Here is a 23,029-nt window from a genome sequence, read left to right on the forward strand (position 1 = left end):
CACCCCCCTAATTAATGAGGTTTTCCAGGTTTCCCTCATTCCTGCATTAAATGGTGGTTAGGGCCTACCAACATAAGTCGTTCCTGGGCGCAAATGCGGCCTGCCTAATAATAATATGCCGCCTCCTCTCCCGCACAAGTCTCCGACTTATGGGCTAATTCTCGTAATTAGAATGAGGAGTAGAGATATTATTATTATTATTATTATTATTATTATTATTTAATTTAAATTTAAAATAATTTTATATAATGAAATTTTAAATAAAAAAAGGTGAATAAATCCTTAAATATAGCTAATAAATAACACACAAGTTGACAATTAGGATGAAATATAAAATAGCTCCCTAATGCAGAAATGTTTTATTTTATTATTATTTTCTTAACAGTAAAGCTAGTTTTTGCCTAGCTTTTACTATTTGGTTTCGGAGTAAAATAGCATACTTATTTCTACGAAAATAATTGTTTTCAATATTTAATTGCTCAAAAAGCTTGTATCTCAAACACCGTGTGCGATTCATTATTTGAAAGATTTTATCTTCGAAAAAATCGAAAAATATTTAGGGTGCTCCATTATAAAAGAACATATGCTTGTGTTATAACAACTGAAAGATCTAAGTAAGTTATAGTAAAATAACATATACCGGGTGGTCCGTTATAATTGCCCCCCCCCCCCATCTAACTCCCTTGTTATAATATATTGAAAAAAGTGTACCTAAACACAAAAATTTTAGTGTTCCTTATGTAAACTATATAAGGAACTCTAAAATTATGGCATTCTTAGAATTATTATAATCTCTTTTCTAAATTTCGAATACAGTTCCCTATGATTCCTGGATTTGCGTTAAGCCTATCTACGAGTATTTCTAAGGTAATATTATTATTAACAATTTCTTTTAAATATCCCCAAAAAAAGTATCTAAAAGGGGAAAGATCTGGACTGTTTGCAGCCCAACTTACTGTTCCTCGCCTTCCAGTCGACTCAGGGAAATTATTATTATTTAAATTATTACTAACTGCTTGTATATTGCGAGGTCCAGCTCGGTCATGGTGAAATACACTATTATTATACATCTTTAAATGAAGTTCTTCCAACATTGGCTCACTAAGGTTTGTTAAGAATTCTAAATATAATTGGCCATTTAAATTCTGCTATAAAATATAGGACCTGAAATTTTTTGTTAAATAATCGCACTCTAAACGTGGCTATGTTTTGAAATTTGATTTCAGTAACATGGTGGATTTTCAGTAGCCCAGTAATGCGAGTTTTTTTCTGTTATATAACCCACGTGTGGTAAATGTTACCTCATCAGTCCATAGTATTTTTCTAAAAAAAGTTCTATCATTTTCTAAACGTTGCAACATATAAGCTGCATTCGCTCTTCGAGAATTTATTTGCATTTTCATTAATTGAGGCACTGGGAGGCACTTAACCGGCTTAAGGAGGTTTATCTGATTTGGAATTAACAAACAAATATTCATAAAAAAATTAATATAAGCTTATTAATATGAAGAAAATCCTCAAACAAAATTATGACTAGTTTGGATACCTAAGAGACGAGATATTAATAAAATAATTTTTCACGATTTAGTATGAAGTGTTATGAAAATGCACATTTTTTTGTCTTTCCACTTAGAATGCGCAACAATTGACGAACAGTTTCCACATCAACTTGTATAAATAGGAAACCGATATCTAAGGAACCGTATAACTCGTAGAAATCGATTAGGTACTTGTAAGACACATAATTTATAATAATTCTCCTTCAAACTGCTGTCGTTGACTAACTTATCTTCCATATGCGTGATAGCGGCAACGCCGCGGTCTCGACGTAGCGTATTATTTGAAATTTGCAGGTGTCCAAGCAAACAGAATGATCGAACGCGAGCGAGCGAACACCGAGGCGAGCGAGCCAGCCAAGTGCAACGTTGATAAATCTAAAGGCTTACTGCTTTAGTTACTAGCGAATCTACAGAAACTCTCGTTAGACTTTACCTCCGTACCCGATAAACTTCCTTAAATTTATTTTTGTTTAAAATTCTTGCAATTAGTATCTTAGAGATGTCCATATCACGTTCTGCTTCTCTAGTAGACTTTTCGGGATTTTCATGAAATTGTAATAAAATATTCAATTCTATATCTTCGTTCCTAGCACAATGCCTAAATTTTCTTTTTAAAGTTTTTGAAGGGAATATATGATAAATCTGTATGGTTAGATTCAGAAGAATACGTAGATTTAAAAAATCTAAAAAATATACAGGGTGTTCCGTTTAAAAAAAGCCTTACTTGTTTTCATATGTCAAAAACGTGACAGTTTATGAGACTTCTAAGAATGCCATGATAAACTACATAAAAAATACTCAAATGTTTATACACTTTTTTCCATATATTGTAATAAGAGAGTTAGATGGGGAGGGGGCAACTATAACGGACCACGCTACGCTAAAAATTGTTTGAGAAACCTCGTTACCAAAATTAGAAATTCCCACAAATAAAAAAGTTATAGGACATCAAAGACAACGGCCATAATTTAAGAACGCTTTTTATCTCTTAAACTTATAAAGGAGCGGTTTTAGATACAAATTTTCATAAAAATTTAACCCATGGCTACTACATCTTTTCGAGGAAAGCGAGGAGCCCCCAAAAGTGTTGAAACTTGGGATGTAAAACTACGCGTAGACTATTTAGCAATATACAAGAAGTGTTACCTACTTGCTCTTTTGGCTGGGCGTGGAGGGGTAACTTCCATAATATATCCCCGGAGTTAGCTGGCCATTCGTCGGCAAAGGCGGAAGAATAGAAGGCAGCTTAGCGTCGACTAGCAGCTTAGCCTTAAGCTCTGGCGAATTCATATTAAAGAAACTAAATCACCCACAGTAAACGTATCACTAGTCCGACACTTATCGAGGCGACATTATAAGGACAAAAATGTGTTAACAATTCGCACTAGCCCGCTAACAAATTATTAATAATTTCTGTTTTGTCGCCGAATTAGCGCACCCAGGCAAATTAATTATAAAATAATATGTCATGTTTTTTCTGCGAGCTAAGGTAAACTGTTCTCACTGACGTGATTTTGTTATCGTGACATTTGAGACTCACCGTATTTACCCGTCTTGTCATATTTCACTTTTTATCAACTTATTTATTTGTCTTTGGGGGCTACATGTGCTGCACTATCTTGGCGATCGTTGTGCTCTGTTTTCGAACAATGAGGGTACTACATGCTTTTTTTTAATTGCACAAACAGCCAACGCAATTGATGTTGTGCGTGAGCATGTAATCTTCAAGGACTAGTCAGAATGTGAAGTACTGATTAGATTAGTTAGAGGTGGAACATCTTCAGGTGGAGAGACCGAAAAATCGTAATTTCCCTTGTTTGTATGCGTTATCGAGAGGTGGTCTTTAGATGTGTACCGGCAGCACTCAGACTTTAATTTGGGTGGAACCAGTTGAGAAAAATCAGCTAAATCGAGAAACTTTTGAGACGACAAATTCAAATTTATTAATAGTTTTGATGTCACTAATAGAGGGCACCATCTACAGCGCATCGCGCATCTTTTTTGCGGGTTCAAGTACGGATTGATTAGAGAGGCATACAAAAAAAATAAAGTGGTCTTGCACTCGGACCAAACCTACTGATTTCTATGCATTTTGGCATGCTGAATTCGAATCCGAAGTCAGCATTGTTCCATCACCCCTAAAGTGTGCAAATTCCTATACAGGGTGTAACATAAAGGTTGGGTATAAATTAAACGGTGGATTTTTTATTTTAAAAACTAAATATTTGTCATATAAAGTTATGCTCTACGGGTTTTCTTTTCCAAGCTAAAAAATGTCAAAAAATTTAGTTTTTTAATATCATTTTCAATGCAATGCAATGCAAGTCTTTTTTCAATGCCTATTTGATCATGTTCAGTGGCTGAGTCAAAATTTACAAAAGTTTTATTTGCGGAAAAATTACAAGAGCTAGAAATAAAACGCAAGAGGGTAATTTTGTTTAAAATAAAAAGTGGATCATAAAAAAATATTAAAAAAATGTTTTTACCAGTGGCGTACAACAATTTTCTTCGAAAAACCTTACGGTACAATCCGTACGCACGCCACTGAGTAACTTACAGTCAATCTTCTTCCTGTTACTAGGGGATTATCAAATTAATCTAAGGCTAAAATTTCGTTCCATTATCTTATAATGTTCGAACGTTATTGGAGAAAAACTAAATTTTTTGAAACTTTTTAGCGTCCTGCAGCTTGGAAAAGAAAACCCGTAGAGCATAACTTCATATTTAAAAAAAAATCCATCGTTTAATTTATTCCCAACCTTTACGTTACACCCTATTGCACACAAAAAAGTGACCTTGCACTCGGACCAAATCTCCTTTATATGTGATGTTAAGGGGGTGTAATCGTGGATTTAGGGGTGGTTTTATAAAAGCTTGGTGTCGATGGAATAACTCTGACTAAGGAATTAAATTCAGCGCCTCAAAGTACGTAAGGATATAGTTTACACGCGATTACACCCCATTAGCATCACATATAGAGGAATTTACACAATTTAGGGGTGATTTTCTCAAAATTGAGTGTAATTCTTGATAAAAAATTCTGATTTTGTTCAAACAGACAAAAACTTCCACAGGGTGTCGCCTATTAAATAACAATTAAAAGTATGTATAGTCATTGATTTTATCCTTAGAATATAACACACGATGCCACTTAAGGACCACATAAATAATCAATCATTTTCCTACACTGGACCCCCAGAACGTATTAATCATTTGTGTCACAGCAAACAATTTTTGAACGGAATTTTTATAATTTGGGGGACGATTCTGCTTGTATTATGTATTTATACAGAAAAATATATCTGTGTAGGTAAACTGCATTTTTCGTATGACATATATGTAAACCAAAGAAAGAATTAAATTTTATTCCCGTATTGTAAATTTAGAAGCACTGGGACTTTGATTTTAATTTTTTTTAAAGAGATCGAAAAAAACAGATGCTGTTTAGATTTTTTACAATTCAATGATTTATCAAATCAAAAAATTAAAAGATTGTCAAATTTGGCATATGTATACAGGGTGTCCGGAAATTATGCGTCAAGACTTCAGGAGGTGATTCCTCACAAAAGATTAGGGTCACAAAGTCCTATAACAATTTTTTGAAAACTCAATATTAACGGAGATACAGGGTGTCAAAATTTTTTTTTTATATATTTTCTTAGGTAACTTTTTTATTTGTGATTTGATTTTTTCCAAGTCTATCCTATGTATTACTAGTGCCCTTGTAGATTTATGTTCCAAGTATGATGCAAATATTCCACTGCCAAAGGGCCTAACCTGACCTTAATCTTCGATCTATGGCCCACAACTTTTTTGTTTTCATCACTATAAATTTGAACAGCACCATGTTAAAGAATATAAAAATTATTAAAAATGTATCTCTTGTTGCGATACAATATAATTAACCGTTTCTGAGAAAAACCATTTCAAACATTTTCATGTGTTAACTGCTGCTTTAAACTGATTTTCAAGATTTACAAATGAGGCTTTGTAAAACAATAACTTAATGTTGCCTTAGCTACTTTTGACAGATAATATTTATGTGAATTATTCTGTTGTGATCATTTGTGTGTAATAAGTATCGTGATTAAAACTGATAAAATGAATAATAATAATGACAATAATAATTATAATAAATATTCGAATGAGGAGCTGCGCAACATGCATTATTATTATGGCTTAACTGCGGTAAATGCATCAAGAGCAAAACGTTCATGTTTTGGATGTGGTTGATAATAATCCTGATATAAGCGTCAGGTTGATTGCATCGCAGGAAAACATTCCCCATTCCATGAAATTTTGCAGGAACAACTCCTGCATCCATTCCAGTATCAAAAGGTCCAAGCCCTACTCCCTAGAGGTCCGATTGCACGACTGAATTTTTGCAAGACAATTATCCAGAATAAATTTTCTGTGAATGTATGGGCTGGCATCGTGAGAGATCATTTAGTTGGACCACATTTCTTTCCTCAAAGGTTTGGTGGTGAGGTTTACCTACACTTTCTACAAAATGATCTGCCAGTTTTGTTGGAAAACGTTCCTATTGGAGTGCGACGTGCAATGTGGCTGCTGCATGATGGTGCACCGCCTCATTACAGTTTAACGGTGAGAGAGCGCCTCAATGAAATTTTCCCTGAGAGGTGGATAGGGCGTGGTGGATTCATAGAGTGGGCTGCCAGATCGCCCGACTTGAACCCGATCGACTTTTTCCTTTGGGGCTATGTTAAGTCACTGGTATACAGAAGGCCTGTGAATAACGTGGAAGAGCTAAGGCAACGAATTATTGACAGTCTTGCAATAATAAGAGCAAAATAGGGCATATTCTTCAGGGTTCGTCGCAACTTTCTGAGAAGAATAAATTTGTGTGTCGAAATGGAAGGACAACATTTCGAGAACTTATTATAAGAGCATAGACTAAATAAAAATGTTACTTAATAATGTAGTTAGTGAATAAATTTTGTATTGATGAGTTGGAGCTGTGAATATCGGTTTAAAACAGCGTTAACACATAAAAATGTTTGAAGTCGTTTTTCTCAGAAACGGTTCATTTTATTGTATCGCAACAAGAGATCCTTTTTAACATGGTGCTGCTGAAACTTATGAAGTGGTGAAAACAAAAAAGTTGTGGGCCATGGATCGAAGATTAAGGTTAGGTTAGGCCCTTTCGCAGGGGAATATTTGCATCATATTTGGAACAGAAATCTACAAGGGCACTAGTAATACATAGGAATGACTTGGAAAAAATCAAATCACAAATAAAAAAGTTACCTAAGAAAAACTAAAAAAAAATTTTTTTTTGACAGCCTGTATCTCCGTTAATATTGAGTTTTCGAAAAATTGTTATAGGACTTTGTGACCCTAATTTTTGTGAAGACCCTCTGAAGTCTTGACGCATAATTTCCGGACACCCTGTATAAATTTTAATTATAAATACCTAATCTTTCCCACAAAAACTTTTTGAAATAAAAAATGACCAAACTACAAAGAAAATATTAGGGCCTAAATAGTTGTTAAGAGGTAAAAATATGCTATAAAGGATTTTAATTATACAAGGTAGGTTAAGACGATCTATGGATGCCCGGTACCTATTAAACATATTCTAACTGATGTAATATCTTACTGTATTTTAAATCATTTCTTTGTAGAGGATACCCTGTATAAATTGGTACACTTAAAACAATTTTCTACCATTCAACAAAAGCAAAATTTTTTAAGAAAAATTAGTTTTTTACATAAAATGAAAAATAAAAAAGTTCTATATCTTTTCAACACTACGCGTGGACAGCTTGTAAAATACAAGAACAGGGTTTAATTAAAATGCTGTATTTTATGTCACAAATTATGAAAAAACTTCGATTTCGGGATGAAAGTTGAAAAAAAAACAGGTTTCTTTTTTATTGGATATAAGAACGCTATAAGAAAGTGTTGTCTTTGTAAGTTTAACCAAAAATCAGTGCATTATGGGCTTTCCTGCCCAAAACAAATTTGAATATGTCAAAATTTGACCTATGATTAAATCAATTTATGCCTTTATTGTTAGTAAGAATTCGCATCGCAAGTTTTATTACTTTTTGTTATTAGTAAACCTTTCTTTTTTGTCTTCTCGTTTGTAGCTTTACTGGATTTCACTGGTAAAATTATTATAGAGTAACTTAATTTTTAGAGTAAATCTATAATTTTTCAAGCTATAAGAATAGATTAAATCAGACTGACTAATCCGTCACATGTTGCTATACGGAGTCATGAGAGGAAGGTGCAGGGTTACTTGTAAGTTCAGATAGTCACAGAATTATTCATACAGATGTAAGTCCACTCAATTAGGTAATTATTAACATGATATAGTTAAGCCATTCCAACCTCTGATATACAGGAAGCCCACCAATAAGATAAGAACAGAAACTTCTGGACCCAAGAAAAGGTCGTGTCGAAGCGAGGTGTCTAATTCAGGAGAGATCTCTAAAAAAGGCAGTTGTGTAGATGATAAAAATTATAAACTCCTTTTTGAGAAGATAATAGTAAACTCTTTTGAAATCCAGTATCGTTATGATACTGGTCCGTATGTTACAAGACTTATGATTGTAACATACAGAGTTATATAAAGAAAATAATTTTAATTTAATAATTTAAGACAAGCATCCAACAGTTAAAAAATAATAAGGTATTTTTGACAGATTTAAGTACATAATATGCATACGATTTGGCGGTTCTAGTGAAAAATTAAGCATACCTATATATAAGGTGTCCCGAAATTAATGCAACAAAATTTGGTCACAAATTCTTAAGAATAATATTTTTTTTAATCTCAGAACTCTGTTGTACGAGAATCACTAAATTTGGTACACAGGGGCTTTATGACATGAGGAATTTGATATTGGTAGCTTTTTGGCGGGGAACCTCCTTAAGACACTTTTTCGTGGGCCCCTTTCTTTGGAGCCAATAAAATTTATTCGAATATTTGAATTTGAACAGACAAAAAAGTTTCTAAATTCAATGGCTTTCTTGCGAACTAACAATTTTAAAGAAATTAAAATATTCGACCAAATTTTATTGGCTCCAAAGACAAGGGGGCTCTTGGAAAAGTTTCATAAGGGGGTTCTCCGCCAAAAAGCGTAGCACTATCAGATTCCACATGACATAAAACCCCTGTGTACCAAATTTAGCGATTCTCGTACGATAGAGTTCTGAGATATAAAAAAGATTATTTTTAAGGGCAGATTTCAGGGGGCAAAAAGAAAAAAATACGGGTCCCCTAAATTTGTCTTAAGAATCTGTGACTTAATTTTGTTGTATTAATTTCGGGACACCCGATATAGTAAATCGTTGAAACGCTTATTTCGATTTACATACATTTATTTAGTATTTCCTTAAAAAATTTTTGAGGTAAGTATTTACTAGCTTCTATGCTTACAATTCAATAGTTATGGAATAACAAAGTAAGGTTCTGGTTATTTTTAGTTGATCATAAATATCACCAAAAAGATTGTCCCCATGTTTGTTTATAATTATAGGTAGTTTAATTGAAAGTGAATATATCTACACATGTATAAAATTGCGCATGGAGGATATACCAGATTTTGTAGTGATACAAGTTGATTAGATATTATTTAGGAAATATCACTTTCTCTTTCTAGAATATTAATACAGAGGAAAATTGTATTCAAATTCCAGAAAAAATAACTGACGTGTCGCATTTCTTGAGCCTTTTAGCACTATTATCGTATATCAATAATGATATAAATAAATTTAACTCAAATTTTCGTAAAAATATCACAATTCACTTATCTGAGCTTTCAAAATGTGCAACCGTACCTTTTTGCGTTTAATTATTCTCAGTAATTGTAAAATAAACAATTAAAAATGATATCAGAGAGATTTATTAAATCTAATGGCAACAAATAAAACTCTTATAATAAATTATGCTTTTGCAACAGCTTACCTACAAATTTAAGTTAATATTTACGATCATTGTTTGTTATTTCCTTGTAAACACTTCACTTTGTATTCATTTTTCTCCATTAAAAGTAGTACTTGTCTGAAGGCAAGATTATCTGCATAGATTTTTTTTAAATTAATTGTATATTTAGTCTTGATTTCAAGATCTTGAGATAAAGAAAGTGATAATGTTATAGTATTATTTACTTTGGTTTTCACAATGATCTATTTTTACTAAAATACGTCTACAGACAACATTTGCAATGCAATTTATCAGAATGATATATGAAGACCTTTTTGCTGTAAAAAATAATGGATCTAATTCTAATCTAATCATACTTAGTAGTTGAAGATTTGCTAAATACAGCAAATCAAAATGAAATATGTAGTATACATTATTAAATTTACTTTCAGTAATTTCAGCTTTTTATTTCTCCCTGTATTACTCTTTTGAGTTTGAGATGTAACGTGAGTTTGGACTTTTGAGCAATTTTGTATCAATTATTTTGTGTAATGAGTAAATTAATTATTTGTGTTTTTTCAGTGAATATATAATATCCAGTGCCTTAGAACGTAAAGTACTTATTGAATAATTTATTAAATAAAATTGTATTACCATTCTGCAAATTTTTGTCATAAATTTAACACAACTGTAATAGATTTCAAGACAATATGTTACGATTTATAAACAAACCTAAAATCATTTACATTTATTAATTGTCAGACTTTGTATTTACGTAACAAACATACGATGTTTGTTCAGAAAATAACCGAACTTCAGTTTTTTTAAGTTTTATTATTAATTTTTACATTGTTGCTCCTTGTCTCCCTCAAAGTACTGACTTCCCCTATTCATACACTTTTCCCAGCGATGTTTCCATTTTGCGAAGTAGTCCTGGTTAATTTCATTTGAAATGGCCTTTAAGGTCTGTTATACGAATTTCCTTTGATGTCATCAATAGTTTGAAATCGGCGTCCTTTCAGCATTGCTTTTTATTTCGTAAATAAGAAAAATTCTTCCGGGCGAATTCCTATTTTTAAATAATTTAGTTTTAGTTTCTGCATTAAGTTAAATTATTAGAAGACCATAATGTTATCTCTCATTGCCCATAAATTTATTAAATTCTGTATTACAATTATTATTGAAAATTATTAACTAAGTTATTTTTCGCTCTTTATGAAACGTGATGAAAAGGTCTTCTAAGAATCTTATTTCTTGATTGATGCAGAAATAATACATTTTAAGTTAAGCCTGTAATATTTGTTGTACAAACACACAGAGAGAGGGTTTTCGATTTGATAAGTGAATAAACATGTTGCCATTTGGACTTGGACTTTGGACTAAAATTTGTAAACGTACAATAAAATGTGGTACTATCAACACTGAACTGAATTATGAAAATATTTTCTGTAACTGTTATATATTCAAAATTTTATTATTAATTCAAAAGCTGAGCAAACTGTAACCAAAATGTAAATATATTTTTTTAATCATTTGTTTGTGCATCTTCAGTACGTTATAAGAAATAGTAAAGAAAAAATTATCGGGAACTTTTCGAAGAAGCCACTAAAAATGCTTCCGAATGGAATTTTGGCATAGGTGCATTCAAAAATAAAATAATTAGCATAAATGGTTCCAAAACTAAAATTGCAGTGTACATCTACAAACTTTGACCAAGGTTTTTTTAAGAGGTCGTTTTGTACTCGCTTAGATCACCTCACACTGCCGTTGCAGTGAAATGAAATACTCTGTATAAGAAATCGGTTTTTAATAGTGTTTAACCCTTATATGTAAATTTAAATTTTACCGCTCGAATTCAAATATTGTATGATTAGTTTTATTTGTTTTGTTAAGTTGTCAGTATGTAAAACGAAAGAAGACGTGCTCACTGCTCAATCGCCTACTAACCACACATAGGCAACTTTACTGGTAAGAGATTGAAAATTACCCCCACTACTTGACTCCAGAGCCCGAGAGAACAGCGATATGTGTCTGTCCTTTTTTAGACAGAGACAAAATAAATTTCTGTTGTCTCTGTTAGCATTCATTTTGAAATTTTACTGCTGACGCCGGAACTTCATCATGATTCATACGTTACAATATAATTTTAGAATTTTCAGAAAATGTAATAATGTGAATGAAGAAATTATACGTGAAACATTGCCAATGACATCAATTTACAAATGAACTACATGGTGATTTACAAACAGTGACAAAAAATGAAACCTCGAATTCTTTAGTGAATTTTAAGGTAGGTCTTTCATATAAAGTTTTTGTCTAGGTCGGTTCACTAAAACAATCCAGTGTTAAATTAATATTTTTAATTTTTTATAACATTTTAGAAACTAGTGAGTGAAATAATTTGAAATTAATCACATGAATGTATGTAAATATTGTACAAAATCGGAAGCATTTTCTTAAAAAACAATGTTCCAGTGGCTGAGATACAGGGCTTTATTATGATATTTTCGGATTCTCCTTACAATTTTCTACAAATCACCACCCCTTTATGTTTTTCGAAAAAAAAAAAAATTTTCGTTGAACTGAAAACATTGTTTAAATTACAATAGAAACACTTTTAATCTATTATTTAATCGAATAAAGAACATCTCATAGATGATTTTATTTGAGTAAATGCTCAAAAATACCTCAATTTGCGCAAACACAGCCTACTAATGTAACGATTAAACAGCATTGTATTCAAATATCGAAGTGTGTCTTCAGTTCATTTTTTAAGTTTTACTCAGGAAATCAGGCTTTTTTGGAAAAATATAAAAGAATAGTAATTTGTAGAAATTTGGAAGAGGAATGCGAAAATATCATGATTGTTACAATAAAGCAGTGGCATACTTTTTTATTTAGACAAATATACCAGCAATACCCTGCAGCATTTATTTTTTAATTTTCATTATTTGTAAAAAATTTAAATATTTTTTAAATTTTAAAACCCTGTATTTTATTAACGAAACTTCCTAGATAAAAGCTTTATACGAAAGAGCCCTCTTAAAATTCACTAAAGAATACGAGGTTTCATTTTTGGTCAGTGTTTGCGAATCACCTTACGAATATAATGAGAAGTTATCGTATGCCCCTTTACACCCAATGAACTTATCTTATACCCCTCGTATGTGCAATAATTGCCCTTGAAAGTGTTTCTTACTCCAAACACCGATGGCGTATTTAATGCATTTTTTCATTGAGTTGCCTATCTATTTCTTATATAGTATATCTTATCTATGCTACTAACAGTCGAGTAGTAACAGTAAAGTCGTACAGTACATGTCATGTCCCATGCCGAATAAAACAGTTAAGTTCTATTGTACTTTGTATTTGAAACCCAACCTACTAGCAAAGTTGCTAACAAACTACAAGAGAAACACATACAGTCCACTAACATTAAAACCAGCAAAACAAATAGTATTTTGTATTTTTGTTGATGACTTCCCAGAATGTTCATAAACAATTTCAAGTTAATATTTATACTTTATACTATAATATAGTAATGTGTATAAAGTGTTGCATAATTCACAATATAAATAAGTAGGTTCTGATGATAGATAATAAAAGGATATTGCAGGAAATAACAAGCAAGTTTAATATATTTAGACAAATTATTCAGTTAGAGATACAAATGTTACTCACTTATTTTCGCATAGCCTTCTTTGAAAAATCATCACGGCTTTCCTATATTGTTTGAAAAAAAAAAAATTTGGTTGAAGAAAAACATTCGAAACTTTTAAAAAAATATTTAATTATAAATATAGACATTTTGTACTTTATTTAATCGACCGTTAATGACAGTTAAAGTATTTGTTTTGCATTTTACATTCTTCACTTCTTTCCTCTAAAATATACAGGGTGATTCACAACTTATCCAAAAGAATTTGGGAATAGATGCGGCATGAGAAATGGAGTCAATATTGTAAAAAAAAATTGTAAAATCCTTATAGTTTCTGAGAAAAAAATTATTGAAGTTATAGCACATTAAACCACTACATAGCTGGACAACTGTAGTCTCTAGCGTCATTCGCAATACGCGTGGAAAGCCATGTGACTCCTAATACTGAAATCCGTCGTTGCGGTAGTTTTTACCTGTTATCTGTGGTATTTACATCAGTTTTTTAGTAGTTAGTGTCAAAAATGGCTTGCGTGTATAGCAACTCAGAGTTGATGGATATCGTTTTAATTTATGGTGAAGCAAGACAACATTTGTATTATGGTGAAATATTTGTGTTATGGTGAAGCAAGACATCATTTGTGTTAGTTCGTACAAAGTGAGTAAGACGGACCCAAATGTGTTTACACGTGAGTGGATAAAATTTTGAACAATTGCTGTTGCAGCATCGGGTATGTCAAATAATTTTATTATTTAAAAACACAAATTAATTTTATTAATAATTAATAAAGGCAAAAGCATTTGAATTTGCCGATATAAAATAGGTGCGATAAAATTCTATTTACATATTTCTTTCCTTGCGAAAGTTTTTGTCCGTTCTTATCACGCCGCCATACCGGTCGCATTGTGCGAGGTCAGGTTTTACAGTGGACCAGTTTCAGTGCCGTGCAGAAGTGTATTTTTAAATCAATTTCGAACTGACCTTTTTGATTTTTTCTTTACAAAATTGTATTTGTAAGGGTCCCCTGTACATCCAGAATTTTTTTTTTTGGATAAGTTCTGAACGACCCTGTATAATCGATTTTTATTGAATAAAAAAAAATGAGGATGAAATAGCGATAGTCAACCTTTACATGTGAGAATAGAATTTTCATAATAATAATCGTAAAAATGATAAAAATGCAATGCATTACATCTACTTTTTCAATATTTATTTATTTTTTTGTTAGAATACCATTATAAAATAAATCATAAAACTATTTGATGAGAGAAAGGGAATTTACCTACCGACTGCGATGACAAAGTGGAATCACTAAAAACAACAGATATACTGTGTTTTAATTTTTACCGAGCTACTCTTATATTTCATTTCTATGAATTTTCATTTTAGTCATAGGTATCCCATTATAAAATTAAAAAAGGGATGGACTCCTAAAAAACATGTTTTAGGGAATTTTTATTTAAAAGTTAATACTAAGTATATTCTAATTTAGCGTTTTCAAAACTAGTTTTTTATCAAATTTGAATGAAATATCTTTAAAAGTGCTTGAAGTATAAATACATAAATATTTAATTTTTCTGCTATTGAGTAACCGTTAACTTAAATAAAACTATTAAAGTTAGATTAGTTTTCGCTTTTACTGTGTGTTTCTTTATAAAGCTCTTCAATTTTTTTAATCTGGCTGGCAAATTTTATCGTAGGAATTCGTATGCTCCTAAGATTTTCCCCTTTATTAGAATTATTCACAACAAAAATTATATGACACTTGAACAAACAACATATAACAACATTAAATAAATAGATTATTTTCATTGCAATTAATCAACTTTTTCTATGCATTTTCAACTATTTCATTAATTTCTTCCTTCTTGCTTTTTATTGTAAATTATCTTTAATATGAAACTTGTCCTTTTTTTCTTAATAGTGCTTCAGAAATAATTATTTAGTTACTGTCGTAACTTTGTTTCTTCATTTTATTTGTATTACTGATGTGAATATTTTCAAAAATAGTGAAAATATTTGGAGCAGATAGGTTCCTATGTTAACGGCTTGATAAAAAAGTTTTCTCGATATATACAGGGTGATTCAAAAAAACACTGACAGACTTCTAGGGTGGGTAATACATGAAAAATTAAGACGAAAAGTCTGAATAAACATAGGGTCGCAAATGCCTCCTTAACAAGATACAGGGCGTCAAAGTTTTTTTAAAATTAAACATTGTCTGCAATAATTCCAAAATACCTGAAAATTTCTATTTCAAATTTGCTACGCGTTATTAGCACCTTAAGACCAAAGTTTTTTTTAAATATTTTTTACGCCACTGCTAATTTTGTCAAATGGATACCATTTTCGTGTAAAGTGTCCAATTGTCTATGGAATTGGTCTCTTGCAAAATTTTGATTAAAGCTACAGTTTTTGAGTAACTTAGGTTTCAACTAATTTTGTAAAAATGAAATAACGTAAACAATAAACAACAAAAAGGATGAAAATGTAATGATAAAAATTGTATAACTGGAAATAATGTAAAATATAAGAGTAGGTACCTACTGGAAGCGACCACCTTGTGATTCGACAGACGTTTCTACCCTCCGAGATAATGATCTTATTCTTCCAAAAATCTTGGGCGTATTGCGAATTGTTTGAAAGGCTTGTTAAATTTGTTGCCATAATTTATCAATCGAATTTACTGGAGTTACGTAAATCAGCTCCTTAACATGACCCCAAATGTGGAAATCCAGAGGATTTAAGTCCGGTGAACAGGCGGGCCACTGGATTGGACCACCACATCCAATTCACCGTCTAGGGTGTGTCATATTTAAATAATCTCCTACTTGTCGAGCGAAATGTGCCGGAGAGTCGCTATTTTGAATAGCACAAGCTTACTATGCGAAACTAAAATGAATGAAAATAAAATTGGATTCCATTTCGTCAGCATGTGAATGGGGTGTTTGCGTTGTAGCGCTTTGTCACTGACTATTATTCTACAATGAAAGTTAATGCTAATCATATAACAAATTTTCTGCAAACGTGTTTTCTTAAAAATGGTTGCGTTAATCAAAATTTTGCAAGAGACCAATTCCAATGACAAAATTAGCAGTGGCGTAAAAAGTATTTTAAAAAAGGGTCATGTTGACCCCGTCTCTACGACACTGCTGCTCATAAAATTTTGAGCAGTACGTCAAACATTGGTCTTAAGGTGCTAACCATGCGTAGCAAATTTGAAATAGAAATGTTCAGGCATTTTGGAATTATTGCAGACAATGTTTAATTTTACAGAAATTTTGACGCCCTGTATCTCGCTAAGGAGGCATTTGCGACCCTATGTTTATTAAGACTTTTCGTCTTAATTTTTCATGTATTATCTACCCTAGAAGTCTGTCAGGGGTTTTTTGAATCACCCTGTATATGTAGTTTAGTAGCTAGTTTAACATTAAACAAATGCAAAAAGCTGTGAAATTATAATATATTGCTAACTTTTACAGAACAAACTAGCTGATCTATTTTTTTTTCAAAAAGTTAACCTCTTTTTTAATGTTAGAATTGGACGCCTATGGCTAGAATCAGATTTGGTTATATCAGAATAATCTTTTTATAGGTTGTATTTATTTAGTACCAAAATGTCAAAAAAATTCAAGATCAGATCTTCAACAGCGATTTTTTGCTGCAGCTAATTTTGACCGTCGCTTGGAAGCGTGTTTATTAGCACATGGAAACAACTTTAAACAATTTTTGTAGAGCATATCGTCTATTAGTAAGTAATTCGTTTATTCGTTTCAGTTTTGTGTTACTTTTGAACAATATTTGAATAAATTTCAGCATTTTCGAACAAAAAAATTAAACAGTTAAATCCGCCATCTGCGCTTTCGCACTGCGGCGCGCGGCAACTTCGATATTAAAGATACAGCTTGCTGCCGCACCAGGGACGGCTTTAAATTTGTTGAAATCTTCATGTGAATTTTTTTTTAAATTTAAAACGTAGCCTTTTAGACCATCATTTGCTTAATAAAAGTTGCTCATTTTCGTGCCCACTATCACCCTTTTCAAGGAACGCACTTATTTCAGAAACACCCTGTATATGTATATTCCATGAAAAAATGCATATTTTATTTCAGCTCATGTTTCAGTACTTACTTCGAACCGTCATATCGGATACTGCTAGGAGAATAGAACAGAGAACTGTTACAGGTCGACACCCTAGTGAAACTATCTTTGGTTAAACTGTCTTTGGCGGAATCCCTGCCGAGGCTTGGGGAAGTGTGGACCCTGTTAAGGCTCACTATGGTGGGCGATACGAATTGCGGACTGGGGTAGAGCAACGGGGCGCTCGAATCCAGTTTCTTTATTCGGTCGTCATAACCGTCTAACTCTTCTTCCAACTCCTCGATTGTTCCTGGAGGGTAAAACACCTTATGCGAAGGTGGCGATAAAGCTGTCATTTTAAGCATGTTTGTGGTTATGTGTGATGCTTGTGTAACGCTTCCTTGATAATCGGACATCCATATTGATAAAGGCCTGCAAATAAATATTTTAATTAGTACACAATGGTTTAAGTGTTAGGAATAAATGAACAATGTGATTATTTGGTCATTATGGATAAATTCCGGCATAATAATAATAATAATAATAATAATAATAATAATGTTTATTTAACCCCCTCAGGCATAATGTTTTTTACAATGAATAGGACAAGTCAAAAATACATGTGCACAAACATACATTATACTTACAAGAACATAATTACAAATTATACAATAATTGCAAGAATAGCATGCAGTGCAATAGTTACATCGTCAAAAGGTCCTTATCTAAATAATATTCCCTTATAACAACATTTACTTAATAGCAGATCCTTCACTTTGCGTTTAAAATGCAATACATGTAAATTTTTAAAACAATTAGGAAGATGATTATACAGCTTAACACCCGCATATGTGGCTAAAACAATAACCGAATCACTTTCGTGTGACCCTGTTGTTTTGCGTGAATGTTTAAATAGAATTCCAGCGGTTTCTTCCTCTTTTGTCTTTTTTCCTATCTCTTGAGTATGATGTTATGATGCGATAAGAGAACTGAAAAATTCCAACTGTTTCGATGTTTATGACATCTCTAGTTTCTTTATCAATTAATTTGCCGAGTTACTTATAAGACCTTTGACAGTTATTTATAATAAATGCATATCAGCTGGCATTTTCCCTAAAATTTTTAAAATCTCTAAAGTGGTTCCTATTTTTAAAAAAGGTGACGTAATTTTTTCCCAATAACTATCGTCTCATCTCGGTCATACCATTTTTTGGTAAAATATTTGAAATAACAATTAAGAAATGTTTGACAAATTACTTTATTTCGAATAAGTTATTAGGCAGTTGTCAATTTGGCTTTAGAGAAGGTCTTTCGACAGTGCATGCCATTTCCCAAGTTGTAAATTGCGTAGTAGAGAGACTTGAGAGGGGAGAGCTGGTTGGGCTTACCCTATGTGATCTTAGCAAGGCCTTTGATTGCATTTCTCATGATCTCCTCATTGAGAAACTTTTCCGTTATGGTGTTAGGGGAATGCAGTTAGAACTATTCAAATCTTACCTTACTTCTAGAAAGCAATGTGTTGCTCTAAAAAATGATAGATCTAATCTAACTGCAGTAGAGAGCGGGGTACCTCAAGGTTCGGTTTTGGGGCCCCTACTCTTTATAATTTATATGAATGACCTTCCTCTCTATTTGTCTCCTGAGAGGTGTATTCTCCTCGCTGACGATACATTCTTGATTTGTAGCAATAATAATGCAGTTTCCTTACAATTTGATGTAAATGTATTAGAAAATAAAACCAATGAGTGGTTCGCAAATAATAATCTTACATTAAATTTGGATAAAACCTAACGTATAATGTTTTCCTCGGATAATAATATTACAAATGGATCCACAGTAGAATTATTGGGTTTGACTATTGATGATAGGTTATGTTGGTCACCTTACGTTCATTCTTTAAAGAAAAAACTGTCTTTTTTCTTTTACTATTCGTAAATTAAAGCCAAATTTTAGTCAAAGTGCTCTCTTAAAAGTATATTTTTCATTGTTCCACTCTCATTTATGTTACGGTATTACTCTCTGGGGTAACTCTTCCTCTGCTATACAGATATTTAGAATGCAAAAAAAGATTATAAGGTTTATTGCTAACGCAAAGTTTTTGGACCACTGTCAGCCTTATTTTAAAACCCTGAGAGTAATGCCTTTACCTACTCTTTTTATATTTTACCAGCTTTTGAAAATACACAAAAATATTAATACGTTTGTTTGCAACTCTAATGCACATTATCATAATACTCGACAGACTAGTTATTTGCGACCGCCTCGTTTTCGACTAAATCTATCATCCAGAAATGCACCTCAGCCAAATCTTTACAATGTTTTACCTGATGCCGTAAAAGAGTTAAGCTCTTGTAAATTTAAATTAAGTATCAGGAAATATCTTCTGGAAAATTGTTTTTATTCGGTGCAGGAGTATCTGAGTGCTACCACCAGGATTTTAAATTTTTAATTATTTGTTGTCTTGATAATTTTAATTGTACTTTAGTCGTTATGTAAGTTTTGTTACTCTGTTATTTTTTGTTTTATACATTGTGCATTATTGAGTTTTTTTTATTATTTATATATATTTGACTAACTACAATAACTGTACTATTTGATATATGTTTGACTTACTACAATTGTACCATTTTGTATAAAAAGTAGTTAATAAATTATCTATCTATGTATCTATGAAATTGATTGTTCGAATTTATAAGTTCTATGCCTCGGTAATACCAATAAATTGGGATTCCTTGTTGCATAATGATGCAGAGACGAACTATGAAGATGTTTATTGAAATTTTCTTTGATGTATAATAAAGAACGAAATATACGAGGAAGGGAAACTCATAATTTTATTATTAATAAAAACCGGCCTGCAAGAGTCCCTAGGAGAGAGATTGAAAATATTCAGATAATTTTTTTCTGCGACCTAAATAATCTAACAGTGTCGGCACAACCCCACAACACGACATTATAAGTAAGCAGATTATAAACCAGGCCAAATAGTTAGCAATGAAGTCACTGGCAGTGATTGTCTTAATTTTAATAACGCATAGTATGACTGATTAAGCTTTTTAATTAGTAAGGATATATGATCCGACCATCTTAAATTGTCGTCAATATATACTTCCAAAAATCTGGTGCATTTTTTTTAAGTTATCGAGTTGTTACAAACAGTAAAACTTAATGGTGGTACCGGTGGAAATAAATACATTCGGTTTTATCTATATTACTTAACTATTAAGCTATTTCACCGCACCAATTGGCGAAGCATTGCACCAAACTTTTAATTGACAGTAGTAACCACCAGCGATGTCTCGTCAGCAAAAACAGTTAAAACGCTTGCATTTATATGAAGGGGTAAGTCTTTCACAATTAACAGAAAAATTAGAGGCCCCAACACGGAACCCTGCGGTATCCCTTTATCTACATCGTACATCTCAGACCTTGCATGCTTAAATTTAACGAACATTTTCCTATGTGAAAGATAATAATCGACAACCCACTCCAGGAAGATCACCCGAAATCCCAAACTGTACAGTTTACTTTTAGTAAATTTGATATTCAGACAATCATAGGCACGTGACAGATCGAAGAAAATTCCCGCCACCTGTTTACCTACATCTAGCTGTAAATAAATGCCATCTAATAAATTGCATGCAGCTGACTGCGTCGACCTCCCAGCCCTAAAGCCATGTTGGCAATTACTTATAATTTTAAATTTATCCAAAAAATCTAAAATTCGATTATAAACAATGATCTTTCAATGATTTTTGATATCACACTTAAAATCGTAATCGGTCTGTAATTTGCTATGTTTTCAGCGTCACCTTATAATGACTAGATAAAAGTCGACGCGTTTGCAGCCGCTGTAATTCATGACGTCATTTAGTGCTGTCAAGAATCGAAACGATGGCTCATCATCAGCAAAAAGAGTCTAGAGACAGTCAAATTCATTTAACGTCGAGGCTCTTTGAATGCAAGTTTCTTTAGATTAGATTCCATTTCGTCAGCATGTGAATGGGGTGTTTGCGTTGTAGCGCTTTGTCACTGACTATTAATCTACAATGGAAGTTAATACTAATCATACAAGCGATTTCTCTAGAAACTCCCTATGCGGGTGTTCCGGTACTTGATACAAAAAGTCGAATACAAATCGATGAGGTCAAAATAATATCAATTCTTCATATACATTTTCTTCATATGGGCCTTTGTTAACAAGTTACGGGGTGAAAATTAAGTTATTTTTATTTACTGTCTCTAAACTATTAATTTCAGCATGATACAAATTTGGTGATTGATAACACATGCGTACAGCTTGTTTTTGATGTTGTAAGTGAAACTTCATTATGCCCAGAACGCCAGGAACGGACTATGCCCAACGGTTAACAACCCATAACTTTTGCTTAGATGACGATCGCATTCTGCCTGTATCAAAAATAAGTTCACTGAAGAATTTGCTAACGATAATACCCTCCTGGTTCAACTCGGTAAAATTACAGTTTAGGAAATATTTGTGATTTTATGTCACAGTGCACATCGAGCGGCGCTTCCACCATTTCTTGTTTTTAATTTTTAATTGGACATAATTACTATGTAAGAACCGTACGTATTTTTATAATAAGAGCCTAGAAAATCTTACCATCTGCTAATATAATTTTCATTAACAAAATTTGACAAACACACTATACACATGACACAAAATATAAAAACAAAACAAGAATAAGTTAAAGTAAGTTAAGAAAATAGTTTAAAAGAAAGAAAACTATCAAAACACATTTTCAATATGGGCACCTCCCTTCACACACTTCCTAAGTCTACCAATGTTATTTGTTTGTACACGAAAAAGCATTTCCGCGGTAATAATTTAATAAGACCATACGTTTTTGAGGAACGTCTGAATGGACATCGATATTTGGAGTTTTTGCAAAGTAATTTTCAGCCACTATTAGATGATGCTCCATTAGACACCCGAAGAAACGTTAATGCACGATGGGGGGTAGGGGGACTTCCCGATGGACTTCTTCCTATCGGGATATCTGAAAAGTTTATTGTACGCAATCCAGTACAGACAAGGGATGAATTGCTACAAAGAATTAATTTCCATTGTGAGAATATTGGACATACTCCAGAAATATTTTTTCGTGTACAAACAAATAATATTTACGTTATGGGCATAATGAAGTTTCACCTACAACATAAAAACATGCTGTACGTATGTGTTATCGATCAAATTTGCATCATGCTGAAGTTAATAGTTTAGAGTCTGCAAATAAAACTAACTATTTAATTTTCACCTCACAGGGCCCGTAATTTGTTCACGAAGGCTCGTATGAAAAAAGTTTATATGAAGAACTGATATTATTTTTTATTTGATTAAATAAAAATTAATTGATACCATATGCTACTGTTATCAACATGTGATATACTGGATAATGAGCATTTTATTACAGAAAACTTCTATATATGTAACTCCGCTGTCTCTCTATTAGTAATTAAAATGAGAAGGACAGTAGTATGATTTGAGTTGAGTTTTTTATTCATGTTAATATCTGAAAAGGGGAAAACATCCCATTGTAGACTAAACAGTAGACGATCAACAAGCAGGTTGAATTTTCGATCGCACTAAATGACGTCACAATCCGTTGTGACAAAATTTAAATTTCTGTATAATTTTGAACATCTATAATTAATAAACATTTCAGAAAAAAGTCATCCAACATATCAAATACTTTTATTTTTTGGCTATAACTCTAAAATTAAAAAAGGAATATCGCATATCTGAAGATTTGTCTTACAAATTGTGGTTTGAGAAAATCGTTTTCTACCTTTTAGTTTAATAATAATCAATATGTCTT

The 23,029-nt window shown here is 32.1% G+C and overlaps 1 protein-coding gene across 3 annotated transcripts in view; it reads right to left on the bottom strand.

The window, feature by feature from the left end:
• Positions 1-17,613, bottom strand: part of LOC108906618 (G protein-activated inward rectifier potassium channel 3) — a 49,975-nt gene extending 32,362 nt beyond the window's left edge. For 2 of the 3 annotated variants that reach the window (XM_018709924.2, XM_018709926.2), the window contains exon 1: positions 17,241-17,613. In XM_018709924.2, the coding sequence (XP_018565440.1) occupies positions 17,241-17,605 (365 nt within the window). In that variant the 5' untranslated portion in view covers positions 17,606-17,613. Of the gene's footprint in view, positions 1-2,709; positions 3,183-17,240 lie in introns of those variants that run through there. The other variant, XM_018709925.2, reaches the window with a different exon arrangement.
• Positions 17,614-23,029: the final 5,416 nt, after the last annotated feature.

The sequence above is a fragment of the Anoplophora glabripennis genome, unplaced genomic scaffold, assembly GCF_000390285.2.
Source record: "Anoplophora glabripennis isolate ALB-LARVAE unplaced genomic scaffold, Agla_2.0 scaffold278, whole genome shotgun sequence".
Lineage (NCBI taxonomy): Eukaryota > Metazoa > Arthropoda > Insecta > Coleoptera > Cerambycidae > Anoplophora > Anoplophora glabripennis.